Source organism: Pseudorca crassidens, chromosome 3, assembly GCF_039906515.1.
Source record: "Pseudorca crassidens isolate mPseCra1 chromosome 3, mPseCra1.hap1, whole genome shotgun sequence".
Classification (NCBI taxonomy): domain Eukaryota; kingdom Metazoa; phylum Chordata; class Mammalia; order Artiodactyla; family Delphinidae; genus Pseudorca; species Pseudorca crassidens.
The window spans coordinates 111746350-111769515 of NC_090298.1; the positions used below are offsets into that span (position 1 = coordinate 111746350).

The window sequence follows — 23166 nt, forward strand, 5'->3', positions numbered from 1 at the left end:
GCAGGGGGCTAGGCTTGCAGCTGGGAAGTAGGCTAATCCCAGAGCAGTACGTCCTGCGCGGCTGAGGCGCGGACGTGGCGCAGGCGCAGTCGGGGTGGGAGGGTGGCTCCTTGCTGCTGGAGACTTTTTCTCTAAGGCGATACGCTTCGGCTCTTCACGTGGCGACTGAAATCAAATCACGGAAATTAGAAATGCGACCCCATGCCTCCTCCGTGATACAACACTGGAATTGCGTGGGATTCCTGCATCTTGGGGGCAAGAACGGGCGCCGAGTGGTAGCCTGGTTGGAGTGGCCACCTTCGCCTCCGGGCGCGGCCGGCACCTTGTAATTAGGTCACTCGTAGGCGGAGGAGGGTGTACCTGTTGGGGGAGGGCCGCGCAGTGCACCTGACTCCCCCGGCACACACCTGTCCCCAGGCCTAGATGTCTCTTCCGGCGCGATGGCTGGGGCCTCGTAGCTCTCCTGGCTTCCGCACGCCCTGCGCAGCCTCACCCCTTGTACCCAAGGTGTGCGCCTTCCTCCTACTCCGGTTCCTCCTGGGGAGAAACGCTCTCCTCCCCCAACCCCTGCCCACTTGGGCCTACTTTCTCAAGGGAAGGCCGCAAGGAGATAGATGCACCCGTCCTGCCCGGGACCCGGTCGTATTAGAAGCGGCAGTGGTCCGCGCTTTAAATAAAGCTCGGATACCCTAGGATCGGACCTCTGTCTGGCTGTGAATCTCTTTGAGATTTGTGAACTGTTTTCACATTTCGTCGTCCTTCCCTTCACAGAAATATTTGGCTCCGTAGAGTGCCAACTATGTGCTAGATCCATGACTAGGAGACAGAAGGGTCATCCAAACAGACACGGTACCCTACCCTGGTGGAGCTTGTATTCTCCCAACGGTACTTCCTAGGATGGTCTGCGGATATGTAGGCAGAAGAGCGATTATGATGTCCACAGGACCTGAGAGATAGAAGCTTTACAAAAGACATTAAACCTTAAAGGGCAAGGCAAGAGGTGAACCTGGTCCCTGTCTTCTAGACTCCTTACCCGCAATAGCAGCCAACCCAACTACTCAGTAGTGTGCTGGAGGAGAGCTCTCACTCTGCAGCCTTGACCACATCATCCTGACCAACAGGCTGAAGAAGGCCCTAGAGGCCAGAATAAGCCAATGGTGGGACTGAAAATTCTCCTTCATCCAAGACAACCTGCTTGACGAGGCTGACTGGCGTGGTCTACCCGGGCTGGAAATTGCAATTCCACTTTCTCAATTTCTGACTATGTTTTGCAGTTAACGTCCCCAAACACAGAGGAATAAGAGTTAAGACTATGTGGAATGAATGAGGAAGAAAATCATCACTTGGTGCCCGTCATTATAAAGCTATGCCCAGGGCTTCCCTGGTGGCGCAGTGGTTGAGAGTCCGCCTGCCGATGCAGGGGACACGGGTTCGTGCCCCGGTCCGGGAGGATCCCACGTGCCGCGGAGCGGCTAGGACCATGAACCATGGCCGCCGGGCCTGCGCGTCTGGAACCTGTGCTCCGCAACGGGAGAGGCCACGGCAGTGAAAGGCCCGCGTACCGCAAAAAAAAACCAAAAACAAATAAAGCTATGCCCAGTGTGCTATCTTATTCACCATTGCCCTGTACCTGTGAGAAGTGGTCCTTTCTCATCAGGCAAGAAGCAGACAGGCACTCAGAAAAGAGAAGGGAGTTGCCCAAGGTAGTAGTCAGGATTTAAAACTTCATACTCGCAAGTGCAAGGTCTCAGCCATACTCACACAACTGACCTCAAAGGACTGAAATATGGAGTAGGCTCAGTATAATTTCCCTTTGCCTGAGTTCTTTATCTAAAAAGGTGGGGGTGATGTTAGTTAGATTAAAAAGTATTGAGTACTAGTATACTCCTAGATTATAATGAGTGGGTTTTTCCAAAATGCTGTGAGATCCTAGCTGGTAGCATTAATGCAGGTATTATTTTCTCTTGATGCAGATGACTTGGCTCTCCACCACCACAAAAATGGAAGATATAATTATATATACTTAAAACATCCTGCCAAATAATTAGATGCCATGACTTAACTTCTTAAGGAATGAATTCTAGGAAGCTCTTATTAGCATTCAAGCCGTGAAGTAAAGCATATATGATTATAAACAGTACAGAACTAAATCAGAATATCGTTTCCTTTAGAAGAAATCTAGAATTTTTTTTTTACTCTGTAGAACCCAAAATAACCAACGGATCTGAAAATTCAGTTTGATTTATCTGGTCTTGGCTAATTAGACCTGACTGTCTCAATTCTAGAGCTGAGGAATACCTGGAACAAAAAGTTAAAAGTGGGACTTCCCTGGTGGCGCGGGTGGTTGGGAGTTCGCCTGCCGACGCGGGGGACAGGCCTGTGCGCCGCAATTGCTGAGCCTGTGCTCTGGGGCCCGGGGGCCACAACTGCTGAAGCCTATGTGCCTGGAGCCTGTGCTCCACAGCAGGAGAGGCCACCGCAGTGAGAGGCCCACGCACCATGGCGGAGAGTGGCCCCTGCTCGCCGCAACTGGAGAGGGCCTGCGCGCAGCGGTGAACACCCAATGCAGCCAAAAAGATAGATAAATTAAAAAAAAAAAAAAAGTTAAAAGCAAGCCAAAAAGAATTGTTCTTTTTTGGGCTTCCCTGGTCGCGCAGTGGTTAAGAATCCACCTGCCAATGCAGGAGACACGGGTTTGAGCCCTGGTCCGGGAAGATCCCCATGCCGCGGAGCAACTAAGCCCGTGTGCCACAACTACTGAGCCTGCTCTCTAGAGCCCGTGAGCCACAACTACTGAGCCTGCATGCCACAACTACTGAAGCCTGCGCCCGTAGAGCCTGTGCTCTGCAATAAGACAAGCCACTGCAATGAGAAGCCCGTGCACTGCAAGGAAAAGTAGCCCTGGCTCACCACAACTAGAGAAAGACTGTGTACAGCAACGAAGACCCAATGCAGCCAAAAATAAATAAATAAATAAATTTATTAAAAAAAAAAATTGTCCTTTTTTTTTCTTGGCAAAAACCAGAGAATGAATAAAGGAAATATGCTTTGAAAAAGAATCTTTGCTCAGGTGGCAAATTCAGTATACAGTGAGTCTGAGGGTTGCCTATGATGTTTAAACACAAGTATAAATAAAAATCATCTGATGATGGGGGCGGGGTATGAGGAAGATAACCTTGAGCAAATAGCTTTATAAAGGGCACTCTTAGCCAAGGTATAAAAATTGACATTAAACGTGGAGAAGGAATGAGATGTATTTTATTTGTCAGCAATTCTCTTTGCCTTATGTTAGGTATATTTTGTTGTTTCTTCTAGTTCCCTGACTTCTAAACTTACTGAGACAGAAAGTAGGGCTGTGTAGGTAAGAAATGGCATCTGGAGTCAGATGGACCAGCTTTGAATTCCAGTTCTGCAACTGCCTAGATGTGTGAGGTTTGGCAAGTTACCTAACTTTTCTGAGTTTTCTCATCTATAAAGTGAGGATCATTATAATAGCCAATAAAAGGGCTCTTCTGAGACTTAAATGAAATTATAAATGTAACACACCAAAGAGTATATCATAAATGTCCAGTAAGTATTATTATTATTATTATTATTATTTCTAAGTGGTCTCTGATGCTAAATATGCTTTAATGCCAGTTGGAGCCCCTCAGTGTCTGCCATGAAATACATAGTGGTCTTTGGAAACAAAACGTAACTATCAGAAACACTATATAGGGAATTCCCTGGCGGTCCAATGGTTAGGACTCTGCGCTTCCACGGCAGGGGGCCCAGGTTCGATCCCTGGTTGGGGAACTAAGATTTCCACCCCCAGCAAAAAAAAACATCATATAGACATAAAGCCATTGGATCAAGCGGGGAAGGGGGAGGATATTCAAAGAAAGAGAGTAGAGATGGAACAAAAAGAACACCCTCTCTCTTCCTTTGCCATCAAGCAAACATTCAGAAGGTTTGCTGTACAGAGAGTAAGTCACTTAGCAATAAATCCAAAAATTAATTCAGTTGGTCAGTCTTACGCTGTCTCCTCTCTGAAAAAGGTGCCATATCTGATAAGACACTCTTTGCGGCAAGGCCGTATATGCCCCAGAAACCCAAAAACAGACCTGAGCAGTCAACATCTTAGTGGCTCTGCCCATGAGAAGCCTGCCGTGCTCTGATCAACTGGGCCTGCCCAACTCCCAGAAGATTTTTGCACTCACGATACGCAATGATGCTTGTAACTCATTGGTATCTATCCCTGTTCCTTTCCTTTGTGGTTTTCAGAAAAAATAAACTTATACTTCCCTTTCACCTGAAATTAGAATTTTATAGATGTGATCAAAATTTTGTGACCAGGAGCTTTGCCACAGATATAAATCAGCCCTTTCCCTTAGCTCTGCAGTTTGGCTAAAGAAAATATGACCATGTCCCCTAGTAATGTCCATGACATTGTCAGTTACAGAGGGCATATTCTTTTCTGTTAAAGGAAAAAAAAATCTGAAATGGAAAGCAAAGTTCATCACTCGGGAAGGCTGGGTAAACCTTAAGAATACTGTCACCAACTGTGCAGCTGTTAAAAATCTTATCATAGAAATATGTTTATGACATAGAACATTATTTGCAATATATATATATTATATAACATATATATATACATACATACATATATATATATATGTGTGTGTTTTTTGTTTGTTTTTTTTGCGGTATGCGGCCCTCTCACCGCTGTGGCCTCTCCCGTTGCGGAGCACAGGCTCCGGACACGCAGGCTCAGTGGCCATGGCTCACAGGCCCAGCCGCTCCACGGCATGTGGGATCTTCCCGGACCGGGGCACGATCCCATGTCCCCTGCATCAGCAGGCGGACTCTCAGCCACTGCGCCACCAGGGAAGCCCTATTTGCAATATATTTTAAGTGAAAAAAATACCTTTATAAAACAGCATGTATGAAGTAGTACTAAAAACTGAGAGCAGGTGTTTATAGAAATTAGGTACTGGAATCACTCAGTTATGTACCACAGTTAAAGAGATAAGGTCAAAAGTTCCCAAACTTTAACCACAGTTTTAATTCGATTTAAATGCTGGCATCATCTAAGAGTGGTTTTACAACTTCAGAAAGTTGGCTCTTTTACCCCATCCAAACTTCACTGGGTCAGATTATTCCAATTTAGATATGACTTGAACATAATAAACTTGTACCGTGTGGCAGCAAGCTCATGCATACATCACCTAACTGTACACTCTCCAAATGAGGCCTCTTAGTGAATATAAATATTCCATTAATCCCAGTGTAATTCAAACTATGAATGTACAGTGGTTAGGCTGGAGATACTCCTAGTTTATGGGGCAGATGACACAGGAAAGTTGGGAGCCAATAGTAGTGGCTGGGGTATGGAGCGGTGATGGGGAGCACAGACAGAAACTTTACCTTCAGTTTTAAAGATATTATGTATATCGAGATATAAATTTATTGCAGCAGAATCTTATTATAACATGGGGTTTAAAAAAATCATTTGCACTGGGGTTGGCAAACTTGTGTAAAGGGACAGAGAGTAAATATTTTAGATTTGCCATATGATCTCTGTTGTATCTACTCAGCTCAGTCATTGTAGCCAAAAAGCAGCCACAGTAAAGTGTAAATAAAGGAGTACAACTGTGTTTCAATAAAACATTATTTATAGACAAGGAAAAAAAATCATTTGCATTGTAAGGGGAGTCCTACGTTCCAACAATGAAAACACCTGGACAAACAAAACGCCTGGAATTTTCTGTTCTTCTTGTCTTCCTGGGCTTGTGCTAGGCTCAACGCAGTGCCACCAATGGGAAGTTCTCTGTGGAACTATATAGGAAGTTTTAAACATGTATGAGCTAACATCTATATTAAGTAGTTGGGCAAAAATTCCTTCGGTGATCTTGTATTAACTGAAATTTGGAATGTTATCATTTATGTGATAAAGTAATTGTAAAAATTACCACAGGCCTTAAAAAACAGCATGTATGATGCCGCGGAGCGGCTGGGCCCGTGAGCTATGGCCGCTGAGCCTGCGCGTCCGGAGCCTGTGCTCCGCAATGGGAGAGGCCACAACAGTGAGAGGCCCGCATACTGCAAAACAAACAAACAAAAAAAAAAAAACAGCATGTATGATATAACCCTAATTTTATTAAATATATATTATAAAATACATGTTTATAAGAGACTTTAGAAAGATACACAGTGAGGTGTTGACAGCAGTTGCTTCTGGTGAGTGGGATTGTTTTGTATTTTCTTTTTACTTCTGTAACAAAACATATTGCTTTTATAATTGAACGCTTTTATTATTGGGAAAAAAAAATCTTCAGAATACCTAAGTAAATATGACACGGCACATTTTAGGGGAGTCACAGGCCCAAAGAACATGTAGCCAACAGTTTTAGTAAATATTCTACCATGCCCTGGAATATTACTCAAGGGCCCTCACTTTCTTGAGAAAAGAAGTCTCACCTCTCCTGTGGTCTTCTCAAACGGTCTCCTCACAAAGCATTTCAATATGGCCTTTTCTCCTGCCTTACCTCTCACTAAAAGCTCTTCCACTCAGCTCAGTGGGCCCCTAAATCTCCCAGACCAAAGCTATCCTCATCCGTTCCATTCCTACTTTCACCTCTTTGCTCAGCCTGTCCCTGCTTCCCAGATAGCCCCTTGTATCTACATGAACCCTACCTGTCATTCAAGCCCCACACCCTCTGAACAGTCTTCCCTGATGACTCTAGTTCTCTCCTGATTGGGAGCGCCTAGCCCCAGAATCTAGTGGAACCTCAGAGAGACCTGGCACTTGTCAGAGCAGAGAGCTATGAATGGAGGACTTATTGGTGAACCCATGAGAGGTGTTCCCTAAAGACTCCCAGAAACACTGCTGAGGAGGGGGACATTTTGCCGGAGGCGGGAGTGAAAAATCTGTTCATATTTTGTTCTTTATTTTCCAGATTAATCAGTTCACCACCGCTCTAACTTGATGCTAGGAAAGATTTAAAAATCAGATCCCCCAAAGAAGGTGAATTTGCAAGCACAGAGGCATTTAAACAGTGCTTTGAAGTTCATCTGTAAAAATAGAAAGATAGGACCATACTGCACTCCTGTCAGATGGAAAGAAACAAACTTTCCCCTCACCAGAGTGTTTGTTCCCTAAGCCATTAGAGGGAACACCAGACAGGGAGACCCCTTGATTACCAGGTACTTATGTGCTCCTCTTTAAGTTCTCATTGTGGTGGATGATAGTGGAATTGGGTCCACAAACAGAAGAAGGAACAGTGTGTGCAGAAAAGAGAGAACCGGTGGATAATTTAGTGCTTACATGTTGATGGTTGTTTCTTAGAGGAAAGATGCTAACCACTGTCTCTGTCTTTGGAGGAACAAGCAAGAGGAAATGAGCCTCTGTCAAGTAGTAACAATTATAAGGCCAGCATTAATTAAGTACTTACTATGTGTCAGGTACTCTTCTAAATGCTTTACATTTTTATATAATTTATTCCTCACCACTCATGAGGTAGGCACCATTATTATCCTCCTTTTACAGATGATGAAACTGAGGCACAAAGGGATTAAGTAACTTGTAAAATAACTAGTACAGAGTACCTGAACTCTTAACTACTGGAGAGCCTTTAGCATCAGATCACAAGCGATTTTCATAAAAGGAATATCTTGACCACTCGACCATCTGACACTTTCAATGCCTAGCAATCTCCAAGAATAGAACAATAACTGGTGTCCTTAAAGGCTGCAGCTTAGTGAGTGGCCTGTGGTCCAACCCACCCCATCAATCCTACTCCCTAAATACACCTATCCCATCCCCTCCTCCACTGTCTTCTCCTCCTACCATGCCTTTCTGCTCTCTTTCCTCCTGATGTCCCCTCTTTTTCTTCTCTTTTTTTCTCTCCTACTCCTCCATTGCTACCCTATTGGGATAACCCATAGGCACAGTTTGGCTCCCCTTATGGCACTCAGAATCAAAAAGGCTGCTGGTCCCTAAGCCACACCTTTCCAAGCCACCTTCTTTGGGAATGAGATCCTTCCCATCCATAGGCTGAGTACAGGCAGCCTAAAAAGCAATGAGAAGAAAAAAAAGACCAAATAATTCTGCAAATGAATTACCCAGCTTGCCCCCATGTCAGGGAATATCAGTTGCCCTGATTGGTTTGTCTTGCCTTTAAGTCAAGAAAATAGCACAATGTGGACAGCACTCTCTTCCTCTTAGGAGCCAGCTGTAGTGTAAGGAAAAGAAAGTGGGCTCATTTCCTCTTCTGCCTCCAACAATCTGTATGACTTTGAGCACATCATTTCCCATCAGTTTCCCCTCCAACGATGTAGAGATTAGACTATATTGGGGAGCTCTCAAATTAGGAACCATGGGTGAATTCAAGGGGATATATCAATTCCTAAAGGATAATGTACAGGATTTTTCTTTTTTATTGAAAATTTTATTGAGATAATTTTAGATTCATATGCAGTTGTAAGAAATAACAGAGATCCCAATTTCCCAGTGGTAACATCTTGCACTATAGCAGTACACAACTGGGATACTGATATTGGTAAAATCCACCTATTTTATTCAGATTTCCCCAGTTTTACACGCACTCATTTGTGTATTTGTTGGTGTGTGTGTGTGTGTGTGTGTGTGTGTGTGTGTGTGTATTTACTGCTATACAATTGGGAATTTTCTTTTGCATGTGTTTTCTGGGGAAGGGTTCTTAGCCTTCATCAGATTCTCTCCAGTATCAGAGATGCAAAAAGGGGATTGGATCCCAGCTCTGAGAATTCTAGAAGACCACACCACAAACCTCTACAGCTCTCTGTTCCAACAGCAATATTTAATTAGCACTTACCAGGGACTTCCCTGGCGGTCCAGTGGTTAAGACTCTGAGCTCCCAATGCAAGGGGCACGGGTTCGATCCCTGGTGGGGAACTAAGATCCCGCATGCTGCATGGCGCGGCCTAAAAAAAAAAAAAAAATTCCAAAAAAAATTGCTAATTAGCACTTACCACATGGCATGCACAGGGATGCTTGGGGGGGAGAGTTGATGGAAAGAGATACAGGGAAAGCAGGGAAAACCTAGAGGTGTATAACACAGTCCACTGGGCTATGCTACAGCAGGGGAAGACAGACAGTCCGACAGGTAAACAAGTCATTTATTAAACATTTATAGAAGAGGGATGGCCTTGTTGCTTCAGGCAGCTTGGGAAGTATTTCCACAGAAGCTGATGCTTGAGCTACATCTTGAAAGATAGTCCAGAATTCTTCAGCTGAGAAGAGAAGAACTAACTGTTAAAATTCATTCCTCTTAAATCATATCTGTTCTAGCTGTTTTGAAGAAAACATGCCTACATTTGTTTATTCTACAATGTTAAGGTGTCAAGTTCTTCAACTCCCGTGTGTTGGTGTTGAGACCAAGGGATTTTTTCCCCCTGAGTCTACTTTCCACTGTCTTGTCCAAATTGGATACCATATCCTGCTGACTGAGCTTGAGAAAGGCATTTTATCTCTGACGCCTTGATCACATCAGAGCTTATATTTAAAGCATGAGTGATGAGAAGAGACCGCAGCCAAGTCCCTGGCTCTGTCCCATGCCTAGAGCACCCTCTTCTCTCTACCGAAGGCTCCGGATACCAATCCTAGTGCAATGGCTGGTGGGAGTTAGAGCTGGCCAGAACCATGAGTAAAAACATCTCTGCTCTCCAGTCAATTCTTCAATAAATGGGATCTCCTTTTCCACAAGGGCTCATCAGAAATCCTCAGGGCTGGGTGCCCTGGTTCCCCCATGTCTGCCCTCCCCACGTTCAATGTTTGGCTCCCTTGTATGGGCTCTGGCTCAGGCATCCCTTGGGGTCTCTTTCTCTGTGTGGATTTCAGGTCCACATCAGGCTGTTTAGTTCCCAGTGCTGTTTTCAGAAGCTCATTCTCTCTGGTGGAGCCATCCCTGAGTCAGGGAGACCAAGACCCTTCCATCAGGCTTACTCTTTGAAGAGCCCCCTAGAAGCCTGATTCAAGGCACCATTTCTTAGGACTTCTATGTCCTCATGCAAGTTATTTAAGCTAAACTTCAGTATCTTCATCTGTAAGATAGGGATCATAATAGTACCATCCTCACTGGGTTATTTTAAGCGTTAAATAAATTAACCCAAGTAAAGCTCTTAGCACATGACAAATACTGCATCTACATTAGCTACTACTATTAACATCTAATTTTATAATAAAATTATTTCTGATTGTAAAAGAATTAATGATCACTGTAGAAAATTTGTGAACTACTGAAGAGTTTAAGGAAAAAATAATCATAACATCTAGGCAAGAGTGATATAATCATTCTGATGTATAGTCTTTCCAGTTATTCTGTGTGTGTATATATATATATATATATATACTTACAGGAAATAAAAAAACTGGGTTCATATTGTGTACGTCTGTTCTGTAACCCATTTTATTCAACTGATATATAGTATTTTCCATACATTGGTACTTAAATACTCTTAGAATATTTTAAAAAGACTACCTTTTTTTCAAGCGTATCGATGTAACCCAACTTAGGTAACTAATCCCTTAGTTTGGTAGTTAGATTGTTTCCTATTTTTATATTTGTAAATACCGTGATAAATGTCCTTGTTCATAAATTTTTGTGTGCATCTCTGTTTATTCCTTAAGATAAATGTTTAGAAATAGAATAACTGTGCCAAGTATCAATAACTTCAGTGACATTTCTGGGACTGTTTTTATTTTATTTTGTTTTGTTTTAATATCAGGTTCTCAGAATTGAATTAACCACAATCTTTGGTTCATGACATTATCATAATTGTTACTGGATGGCCTGATTTTGTTAATTTAGGTGGTAAATTCATTTCAATAATGTAATCAGTACCTGTGAATCCACAACCTCAAACAAAAGCTAGGACTTCAACAATAACCAATATTTAACCCATAAGGGCTTCCCCCTCATTTCCCTGCACTCCCCAACCAAGGGAACCTGCATCAGATGTTCATTTCTGTGCTTTTCCTTTTATATGGTTTTACTGTGTTTGTATATATTCCTAAAGAGTAATTTTTTAAAATTGTTCTTAGCTTTATAAAAAGGATATCATGTTACATGTAATCTTTCAGGATTTTTTTTTCACTTAATATTACTTTGCTAAAAATTCATCCATATCATTACATTTTACTGTAGTTCATTTTGACTGGTGTAAAATACCCCAGTGCGTAAATACACCACAGTTTACCATCCACTCTTCCACTCATGGGCAACTGCATTGTTTCTAGGATTTAGCTCTTGTTCACATTGCTGCTATGAACATTACTGTAAATGTCCCCTGTTGTACTTGCACAAGAGTTTGTCTATGGAGCCGGTTTATACTTCCACCAGCTGTAGGTGGGAGAGCCTCTGGGTCTATTGTTTCTGCTACACCATGAATCCATCTTGTCAGGTTGCTTTCCAGACGGGTGGATCAATCTACCTCCTTCCAGCAACGTATGAGAATGCCAATTTCCCCCAAACTCTTTCCAACCCTAGAGATCATTTAAAATGTTTGACCATTTGACAAGAAAAAATATCTCCCTGCTGTTTAACTCTGTGGCAAGGTACTGACCCCACTAAAGGCTGAGAGAGAAGGGGTTTGGCTCAGAGAACTGTTTCCAGTCTGATAACTTCAGTGACATTTCTGGGACTGAATCCCCAGTGGCTCAGCTGCTTTCCCATGTCCTAAAAGAGGTGACACAGTTGCAAAGATTGAGGGGGGCCAGGATGGGAAACAAGCCCAACTCACCACAGTGTATGCTTGTCTCCTGGTCCCGGCCTCTGCCAGTGTCAGATCACTCTTTCTCCTTGATGAAGCAGGCATTCTCTCTCCCCACCCCCACCCAAGAAAAGCCAGTATAATGCTGCCCTTTGTTATTTGAATTGATAAATTTAAACCTCTTTCCCTGCTTTGCAGTAAAAGAACTTTCTATTTTGGGCTTAGTGACATAGCCAAAACCAAGCAGAGAGCAGCAGGCTGCAGCATGAGTTAATAGTCTTTCTTCAAGAAGAGAACTCACATGCAAACAGAAGGACCTTCCAAGATATGTCATCTGTATAGCAACATGCAGCCTTGTTGCCTGCTTTTCTGCTGACATAGATTTCAAGGTTCAAAATTGAACACTACCTAACTTTTGGAGTAAGCTGATGGATTAAGCCTGAACAATCAGGTTTCTTAATTCAAATCAATTTGATAGGATCTCCTCTGTGTACCTAGTGCTGCGCTGGGTATCGTCAGGGAAGAGAAGTCTGTCTTTAAGGGGAATTCTAGCCACCAAAAATTACACTAATTTGAGGAGAGCCTAAACATTTACCTAAGAATATGCTTTCCTCTGCTAGTCCGCTTCTCTGCCTGAAACCTCCACATTAGTGTAGGGTCCTGGGTCTCAAGAAGCCCCCAGAAGTGCACAGAGATCATGTTTATAAGAGGAGCAATCTATTTAAACCATAGGCACCTGTTAGCACAAAACCACAGCCTGGAAGAATAGGACAGAGGACCTACCATCCTCTTTTGTCAAACTTTTTCTTATGGGAGTTTTCAAATATGTACAAAATTAGAGATAATAATGTAATAAACCCCCATGTACCTATCACCTGGCTTCGACAATTATCAACATATGGCGATCTCGTTTCATCTGTACCTCCCATCTCTATTTTAAAACCAATTTAAAGCAAATCACGGATATTTTCATATTTAAATACTTCTGTATTTATCTGTAACAAATAAGACTTTTTTTCAATAACTACTGTATCACATTTTAAAAATTATCAATAATCCCTTCTTTTATTAAAAAATCAATAATTCCTTCATACATCTAGTATCCAGTCAAAAGTCAAACTGCCCTGATTTTCCCAAGTATCTTTCTGTAATACTTTATTCTAATCAGGAGCCAAGCAATGTCATCTGTCTTTGTTGATATGTCTCTTCTGTCTCTTTTAGTTGATAATTTTTTAATATTTAATTTATAACAGTTTCCCTTCCTCTTTTACTGCTCTGCATTTTGGTGTTGTTGAAAATAACGGATATTTTAGTTACTAATGCTGTGTAACAAACCACCCCAGACTTAGTGGCATAGAACACCACCAATTTATTGTGCTCATGGCTTCTATGTGTCAGGAATTCAGAAAGGGCACGGTGGGGATGGCTTCTCTCTGCTCTTAGCTGTCTGGGGCCTCAGCTGGAAGGATTCAAAGTCCGATGATGACTTCACAGCTGGGAGCTAGAAGCATCGAAGGATTGTTTTCTCACATGTCTGATGTCAGAGCCTGGAGCACTCAAAAACTAGGACTGCTGACCAGGGCACCCACATGCAGCCTCTCCATGGCACCCACATGCAGCCTCTCCATATGGCATGGCTTCCTCAGAGCCTGGCTTTCCTCAGCATAGTCAGACTTCTTACATGGCAGCTGAGGGCTTCAAGTGTAAGTAAGCGTTCCAGCCAACAAGGTGGATGCTGTATCACTCTTTATGACCTAACCTCAGAAATCACAGTGTCAACTTTTGCTGTGTCCCGTTGGTTGAGAGTAAGTCAACAAGCTCACCCAGACTCAAGGAGAGTGGAATTAGTCTCCACCTTTATAGAGGCAGGAGCAAAGTTCCACAAGAGCATGTGGGATGGGAGACACTGTTGCTCCACCTGGCAATTAGGATGGTCAGTAAGGCCTGCCTTTCCTAGACCAACAAGCAAAGATGTTACAAACAGTGGAAACCCAGTGGAAGAGAGAAGAGGGGAGTTTATTTGTTTGCAGGGCTACTTCCTACCATTGTGTGGATTGTGCCCTGAACAGCAGAGGGGGTGAGTGGGGCTGCAACACAGCTCCACTTGCCACACCTGTACCTGACTATGGGGTTGTGTCTTCAGGAAGAAGAGGCACATTTCTAATACACATAAGACTCCATACGGGGAAGAGGTGTCCCTGAATGGATGGTAAAAGATCACTCAACCTAGGAATTCCCTGGCAGTCCAGTGGTTAAGACTCTGCACTTTCACTGCAGAGGGTGCAAGTTTGAAAGATCATTCAATCTAACTTATGCTTATTGGGTACCTATTGATTGAACACATGCTAACTTGGAGAATATTAGGTCTTCTTTTGGTTAAAGTTGCACACACACTTGGCCAAGAAATATCTCAAAAATAAAAATTATATTTTTTAAATGGTGAAAGTTTTTAGCACTAGGTACTTTATGACTGCATTGGTCTAGAATGATCTAGACCTATCTTTGAAGAAGCCAAGACACTGTATTCCAATGACTGAGGGCCCAGTCTGACCCATCAGCTGCCAGCCTTCGCTGGATGCAAAAAGTGGATGCAGGATTTATAAGGAACCAGGCCAAAAAGAACTGAGGATTTTCTTTTCTTCTTTGCAGCCCCTATTCTTCATTCATATAGTTTTTATAGTTTGATTAAATCCCCAGGGAAGTAGATGCTTTCATTTCTGTTTATGGCTAACAGGAAAATAAAATAATATAGGTAAGACAAGGAATTTCCAAGGACTTTAAGGACCAGGACAGTATCAGACACCTCTGAGTTTGACAAAGGCAGGTGTGTTATAAGGCAGCTCACACAAGTCCAGATATAAATCTTTGTAAATGAGATAATTAAAAAGCTGTGATCATGCTGATCAAGCCATGCTGGTGGTCCACAGAAAGCCTCAAACCGCAAGGCTCAGGGCACTTAATTTAATTTTATTTATTTATTTTTTTACTTATTAGGCCTCAGGTGCAGAGTGTTAATCACTTTTCAGTTCATGCTGTGCTTTTATGTATGTACGCATGTATTTCCTCTTATGCCCACTCCTCACTCCTGTCCTTTCCACAAGCAACCATTTTATTTGTTTGTTTGTTTATTTATTTATTTACTGCACTGTGCGGCATGCAGGATCCCAACCAGGGATCAAACCCGTGCCCCCTGCAGTAGAAGCATGAAGTCTTAACCACTGGACCCCCAGGGAAATCCCAGGCAACTGTTTTAATCTTTAATTCCATTTTTTGGCTTGTATGTGTTCAAGGGAGTGTGTGTTGTTGTCTGGTTTGCATGCATTTTAATTTACATCCATAGCCTTGTGATATAGATCTCACTGTGTCTTACTTTTTCCACTGTGCACTTTGTTTTTAAGACCAATCCACACTGCCATGTGCACTCCAGTCCACCATTCCTGACGGCTGCAGAGGACTCCACCATGTACACACGGCATGTGGCCTCTCTGCTCCCCAGTAATGGGCACTCCTGGTGCCACCCAAAACAATGCTGCCATGAGCAGCCTCATGTGTGTCCAATTTTGGACCCATGTGGCAATCTTTTTAGACAATTTCTCATCCATGTGGTGTCTTTTTATGCATCAGAAAAGGCACCTCTTCCTCCTGGAGGACACAGCCCTTGCACAAGGCTTGGCAAGGTGGAGTTCAGGCTTGGTTTCAGCCCCTACTGGCCCCCTCAGTAGAAGCCTTGCTCAGGACACAATCTGCACAACTGTAGGAGGTGGCTCTGACAAAAATCATTTCCCCCATCCTCACTTCCACCAGGTTTCCACTCTTTTGAACAACACTCCTGATTGTTGCAGGAAGGGGAGGGTGTTAACAGACTGCAGAAATCTCATCATAGGATATGTGTATACTTAATGTGACCAAGTAGTGCCATATTGCTTGAGCACTGTATACTTGGGCTGTACACAGTTATCCTTCTCAAATGGTTCCAGCATGCTTCATCCCCTTCCATACCTCAAACCTGTGACACACTGCCACCTCAGTGCCCTGGAGCCTGCCTCTTGCCTCAGTGTCTCTTGGTTAGCTCGCCAACCTTACATTCTAGGAGTTACTAACTCATATCTTTGGCTTATTGATGTTCCCTTTAAAGACTTCTGGGTCAGGGCTTCCCTGGTGGCACAGTGGTTAAGAATCCGCCTGCCAATGCAAGGGACATGGGTTCGAGCCCTGGTCTGGGAAGATCTCACATGCTGCAGAGCAACTAAGCCCATGTGCCACAATTACTGAGCCTGCGCTCTAGAGCCTGTGAGCCACAACTACTGATGCCCGCATGCTTAGAGCCTGTGCTCTGCAACAAGAGAAGCCACCACAATGAGAAGCCCACACGCCGTATCAAAGAGTAGCCCCCGCTCGCCACAACTAGAGAAAGCCCATGCACAGCAACGAAGACCCAACACAGCCAAAAATTAATTAATTAATTAGGAAAGAAAAGCCAATCAAAAACTGGGCAGAAGACCTAAATAGACATTTTTCCAAGGAAGACACACAGATGGCCAATAGACACATGAAAAGATGCTCATCATCACTAATTATTAGAAAAATGCAAGTCAAAACTACAACAAGGTACCACCTCACATAGGTCAGAATGGCCATCATTAAAAAGTCTACAAATAACAATTGCTGAAGAGGACATAGAGAAAAGGGAATCCTCCTACACTGTTGGTGGGAATGTAAATTGGTCCAGCCACTATGGAAAACTGTATGGAGGTTCCTCAAAAAACTAAAAATAGAGTTGCCATATGATCCAGCAATCCTACTCCTGGACATATATCCAGACAAAACTATAATTTGGAAAGATACATGCATCCCTATGTTCATAGCAGCACTATTCACAATAGCCAAGACATGGTAGCAACCTAAATGTCCATCGACAGATGAATAGATAAAGATGTGGTACATATAAACAATGGAATACTACTCAGCCACAAAAAAGAATGAAACAATGCTATTTGCAGCAACATCGATGGACCTAGAGAGTATCATACTAAATGAAGTCAGAAAGAGAAAGACAGATATTATACATATATGATATCACTTATATGTGGAATCTAAAATATGACATAAATTAACTTCCATGGAACAGAAACAGACTCACAGACATAGAGAACAGATTTGTGGTTGGCAAGGGGGAGGCGGGTAGGGGAGGAATGACTTGGGAGTTTGGAATTAGCAGATGCAAATTATTACATATAGAATGGATAAACAACAAGGTCCTACTGTGTAGCACAGGGAACTATATTCAATATCCTGTGATAAATCATAATGGAAAAGAATATGAAAATATATACATGTGTATAACTGAATCACTTTGCTATACAGCAGAAACTACACAACACTGTAAGTCAACTATACTTCAATAAAATAAACTTTTTTTAAAAAAGAAGTTATTGTGTCATCTCAGATGACTAATCAAGAAGAAATGGGCCGGGGACTTCCCTGGTAGCACAGTGGTTAAGAATCTGCCTGCCATTGCAGGGGACACAGGTTTGAGCCCTGGTCCGGGAGGATCCCACATACCACAGAGCAAATAAGCTCACGCGCCACAACTACTGAGCCTGTGCTCTAGAGCCCGAGAGCCACAACTACTGAAGCCCACGTGCCTAGAGCCCGTGCTCCATAACAAGAGAAGCCACCACAATGAGAAGCCCATACACCGCATCGAAGAGTAGCCCCCACTCACCGCAACTAGAGAAAGCCCGCGCACAGCAACAAAGACCCAATGCAGCCAAAAAATAAACAAATAAATTAATTAATTTTTTTAAAAAAGAAGAAGAAATGGGCTCAAATTAAGGCAAGGGAGATTTAATTTGGCTCCTGATGAAGTATTTCACAAAAGAGGAAACACAGGCTGGACTAGGCCATGGGCAGGAAGATGGAAATGTCATCTCATTCCAGAGTCCTTCAAGGAACAGAAAGAGCAGGAGACCTTGCCTAGTCTAGACTCGAGGCATGCCTGTCTGCAAGCAGCGGAAGGCCAAGGGGCCTTTCAGATCTGTTAACACTTCTGCAGAGTGGCTAGATACTCTAGCAAGCTGGATTTTTCATTCTTAACAACTGACCAAGAACCTATTCCTAGAGGATAAAGGAGGGCTGAGAGCCTGGCTAGGAGTCCAAGAGCTCAGACTACCTGCTCTGTCTGCTCTCTGGAACCCCTGGAGCATGGGCCTAGTCACTATTCATTTTCTTAACCACTTTTACAGGGCCAAGGGAAGGGGAATCTTAAAAGTTAATGTCCATTTAGTGGAAGAAACTTTCAAATAATCGAAGCTTTCCTGTTGTATCACAGCCATATTTACCAATTATCCATGTAGAGCTGCTATAAAAGGTTTCTCCTAAAGAAAACTTCCTGGAGGTATTGAACAATGTCATACACAGAAAAAATGAGATCACAGCAGTTCCTAATGAGTTCCTTGGAGAACACATATGAGCAGGTCCATCCTAAGAGCCAGCGGCTCCCCAGCCCTTCTCAGCTGGGGCCCAGCAAGTGTATGAAAAAGTTTCCCCCTGTTGCTTCAGCCAACAGCTAGGAAATCCTAGCTGCACATACCAGGCTCCTTAAGCAATGATGAATCTGCTTCACTTCCTCCTTTACTTCCTAACCAAGAGTAGCAGTTTCAGTGTAGAAGCCAGAAAGGGCTGACAACATCACCACTTCCCCACAGCAGCTCACTCCGTTATCTTAGCACATTGCTTAAGAGGAAAGTCACCCTCCTCAAACTTCCTTTTGAAAGCCAGAACTAGAGATTATAGCTCTTAAATGGGGCACTCAATCTATCCCTTGAATCCTATCAGACTAAAATTTTCAAAACAAACCTCCAAGGTAGATCTCTAGGACCTAGGTGGAGGTGGGAAGTTGGCTGGTAGAACTGAGACCCGGCTTCTGGTATCAGCCGTGCTGTATATACCTGGCGCAAGACCCTGCACATTCAGGGTCTTTGGATAACCTTAAAAATAATGCTATGGCCTTTCACAGCAGTAAAATTTTCTAGAACTCTATGCTAAAAGAGGAAAAGAGGCTGCAGTTGCTACAGAAGATTTCTGGAAGCAATTTCACCTACTCAGAAGAGTTAAAGCTGTGTTGGAGATATACCAATAAGAAACAAGACCCAGGGTTGTGGGCACAGCCACCTGGGGACAGGTCCATTGTCCCTTCCACTTAGGAATGAATTTTGGAACAACCACTGGGTGACTGGAGAAAATTGCTGCCATTCTCACCCCTGTTTCCCTCCTTTTCCCCTCCTCTCCCTTTCCCATTCTGAGACTAGATTATTTCTGTTTTACAGGAAGAAAAAATATAATGTATTCCCCTTAGTTTCAAAGAGAATCACTGTTGGTGACTAAGTGAACTCAGCTGTTTCTGACACATAAACCAACATTTAGATAATCACCATCTTTTTGCAAGTCTTTTCAAAAATACTGGCTTACACTGTTTGATCTCCTATTTTATACTTTTAAATTTTATCATTCTTGGAAAGTCAGAGTACTCAGTGCTATGGAGTGAAGGGCTGATTACATGGAATGTCCTGACATGATGAGATTACTTATCTAATGCAAGAGAGAAGGCAAAGGTGAAAAAACTCTAGGAATACAGATAAAAGGCAGGCAAATGCATAGGACATTAATCATAGCTCTACAGAGTTAGTATAGCCTTGGAGGCAGGTGATGGACAGAATAGTGTATAATGCATTACAAAGAGAAATTACTGGACTTGCACATTTTTCTAGAACCAATTCATCAGCATTTCTCCTTTTTCACTACAATACTCAACCCAAAATCTAAACATTGCTAATTCTGCCCTCTACATAAAGAGTGCTCATTTTAAAGTTATGTATAATTTAAAACATATAAAAAGTAGACCTTTTATAAAGCTAATAATTATTCACTAACATATAGTGAATAGTATGATTCCCCATGCACCCAGTATCCAGCTTCGACAATCATCAACTCATGACCATTATTATTTTATCTACAACCCCCCACTGACTTCCCCCATCCTGTGCCATTTTGAAGCAAATTCTAGTCATCGTACACTTTCATCAATAAATATTCATTATGTATCTCTAAAAGACAAAAACTCATTTTAACATAATTGTTCCCACATTTGAAATTAATAATTCCATACTATACAGGTGATTATCTTTTAGGGAGCAAGTAAAAAATGTTGACCAGTGCAGAGAGGTGAAATATCCCCATAGCCATAGAGATGTGAAATGGTCATTGCCACAGGCTCTGTGGTTAAATAGGACATGCTTCTAGCTTTGCTGATAAGACCCAGAAAGTGGGTTATGAGGTCTCACAGTCAACCTAATTGTTGTTATTTGTTTACTCTGCACTTCTGGGTGGGGAATCATGGGATGAAATCCTCCTGAAAGGAAGATTAGAGAGCCTGCCTTCTCATGCGTGATTCCCTTTGGACAAGTTGAGACTGTGTAATTAGCCCATGTCACTGTGTCACACATTGCCTCAGAACTACACATACAGCTCAGGAATGTGAGCAAGCATCTTAAGCCACAGAATTACTTGTAGATCCAGAGCACAGCCCAGAAGCAACAGTCAGAGAGTTTTTCCAATGCCTAATTCTACTGGTTTCTATTTCTTTGGAAATATTTCAGGAATTTATTGGAGATATAATAACATTTAGTGGCATTCATAAGGGTTAGAAGAGAAAGCAGAGTCCTGTAAAAAAGGGGGGTTTGTTTTAAGAGATATATACATATTCCCTATATTCCTTTGTAATGACTGATTCACAAATGTTCCTTTAAGAATGTTACATTAATACAGGGTGGTTTACACATTCACAGAAAGATAGACAAAATGAAAAGGCAGAGGACTTTGTACCAGATGAAGGAACAAGATAGAACCCCAGAAAAACAACTAAATGAAGTGGAGATAGGCAACCTTCAAGAAAAAGACTTCAGAATAATGATAGTGAAGATGATCCAGGACCTCAGAAAAAGAATGGAGGCAAAGATCGAGAAGATGCAAGAAATGTTTAACAAAGACCTAGAAGAATTAAAGAACACCTAGAAGAATTAAAGAACAAACAAACAGAGCTGAACAATACAATAACTGAAATGAAAGATACACTAGAAGGAATCAATAGCAGAATAACTGAGGCAGAAGAACGGATAAGTGACCTGGCAGACAGAATGGTGGAGTTCACTGCCGCAGAACAGAATAAAGAGAAAAGAATGAAAAGAAATGAAGACAGCCTAAGAGACCTCTGGGACGACATTAAATGTAACAACATTCACATTATAGGGGTCCCAGAAGGAGAAGAGAGAGTGAGAACCCAAGAAAATATTAGAAGAGATTATAGTCAAAACCTTCCCTAACATGGGAAAGGAAATAGCCACCCAAGTCCAGGAAGCACAGAGAGTCCCAACAGTATAAATGCCGAGATACATAGTAACCAAATTGACAAAAATTAAAGACAAAGAAAAATTATTGAAAGCAACAAGGGAAAAACAACAAATAACATATAAGGGAACTCCCATAAGATTAACAACTGATTTCTCAGCAGAAACTCTACAGGCCAGAAGGGAGTGGCACAATATATTTTAAGTGATGAAAAGGAAAAACCTACAACAAAGATTACTCTACCTGGCAAGGATCTCATTCAGATTTGACGGAGAAATCAAAAGCTTTACAGAGAAGCAAAAGCTAAGAGAATTCAGCACCACCAAACCAGCTCTACAACAAATGCTAAAGGAACTTCTCTAAGTGGGAAATGCAAGAGAAGAAAAGGACCTACAAAAACAAACCCATAACAATTAAGAAAATAGTAATAGGAACATACATATCGATAATTAACTTAAACGTTAATGGATTAAATGCTCCAACCAAAAGACACAGGCTCGCTGAATGGATACAAAAACAAGACCCATATATATGCTGTCTACAAGAGACCCACTTCAGACCTAGGGACACATACAGACTGAAAGTGAGGGGATGGAGAAAGATATTCCATGCAAATGGAAATCAAAAGAAAGCTGGAGTAGCAATACTCATATCAGATAAAATAGACTTTAAGATAAAGAATGTTACAAGAGACAAGGAAGGACACTACATGATGATCAAGGAATCAATCCAAGAAGAGGATATAAAAATTATAAATATATATGCACCCAACATAAGAGCACCTCAATACATAAAGCAAGTGCTAACAGCTGTACAAGAGGAAATCGACAGTAACACAATAATAGTGGGGGACTTTAACACCTCACTTACACCAATGGACAGATCCTCCAGACAGAAAATTAATAAGGAAACACAAGCTTTAAATGACATAATAGACCAGATAGATTTAATTGATATTTATAGGAAATTCCATCCAAAAACAGAAGATTACACTGTCTCCTCAAGTGCACATGGAACATTCTCCAGGATAGATCAAATCTTGGGTCACAAATCAAGCCTCAGTATATTAAGAAGACTGAAATCATATCAAGCATCTTTTCTGACCACAACACTATGAGATTAGAAATCAATTACAGGGAAAAAAACATAAAAAAAACAAACACATGGAGGCTAAACAATACATTCCTAAATAATCAAGAGATCACTGAAGGAATCAAAGAGGAAATCAGAAAATACCTAGAGACAAATTAGAATGAAAACACAACAATCCAAAACCTATGGGATGCAGCAAAAGCAGTTCTAAGAGGGAAGTTTATAGCAATACAAGCTTACCTGAAGAAACAAGAAGCATCTCAAATAAACAACCTAAACTTACACCTAAAACAATTAGAGAAAGAACAAAACCCCCCCAAAGTTAGCAGAAGGAAAGAAATCAGAAAGATCAGATCAGAAATAAATGAAAAAGAAATGAAGGAAACAATAGCAAAGATCAATAAAACTAAAAGCTGGCTCGCTGAGAAGATAAACAAAATGGATAAACCATTAGCCAGACTCATCAGAAAAACAGGGAGAAGACTCAAATCAATAGAATTAGAAATGAAAAAGGAGGAGTAACAACTGACACTGCAGAAATAAAAATAAAATAAAATCTCATTAGAGATTACAACAAGCAACTATATGCCAATAAAATAGACAACGTGGAAGAAATGGACAAATTCTTAGAAAAGCACAACCTTCAGAGACTGAACCAGGGAGAAATAGAAAATTTAAACAGACCAATCACAAGCACTGAAATTCAGACTGTGATTAAAAATCTTCGAAACAAACAAAAGCCCAGGACCAGATGGCTTCACAGGTGAATTCTATTAAACATTTAGAGAAGAGCTAACACCTATCCTTCTCAAACTCTTCCAAAATATAGCAGAGGGAGGAACACTCCCAAACTCATTCTACAAGGCTAACATCACCCTGATACAAAACCCAGACAAAGATGTCACAAAGAGAGAACACTACAGACCAATATCACTGATG

At 41.9% G+C, this 23166-nt stretch overlaps 1 protein-coding gene across 1 annotated transcript in view; it reads right to left on the reverse strand.

Moving 5' to 3' along the window:
• Positions 1–4857: 4857 nt before the first annotated feature.
• The window catches only part of CDKL3 (cyclin dependent kinase like 3), a 91813-nt gene continuing 73504 nt past the window's right edge, over positions 4858–23166 (reverse strand). The window contains 2 exon segments of the mRNA XM_067731756.1: positions 4858–8050; positions 8835–8943. Coding sequence (XP_067587857.1) covers positions 7959–8050; positions 8835–8943 — 201 coding nt within the window. The 3' untranslated portion in view covers positions 4858–7958.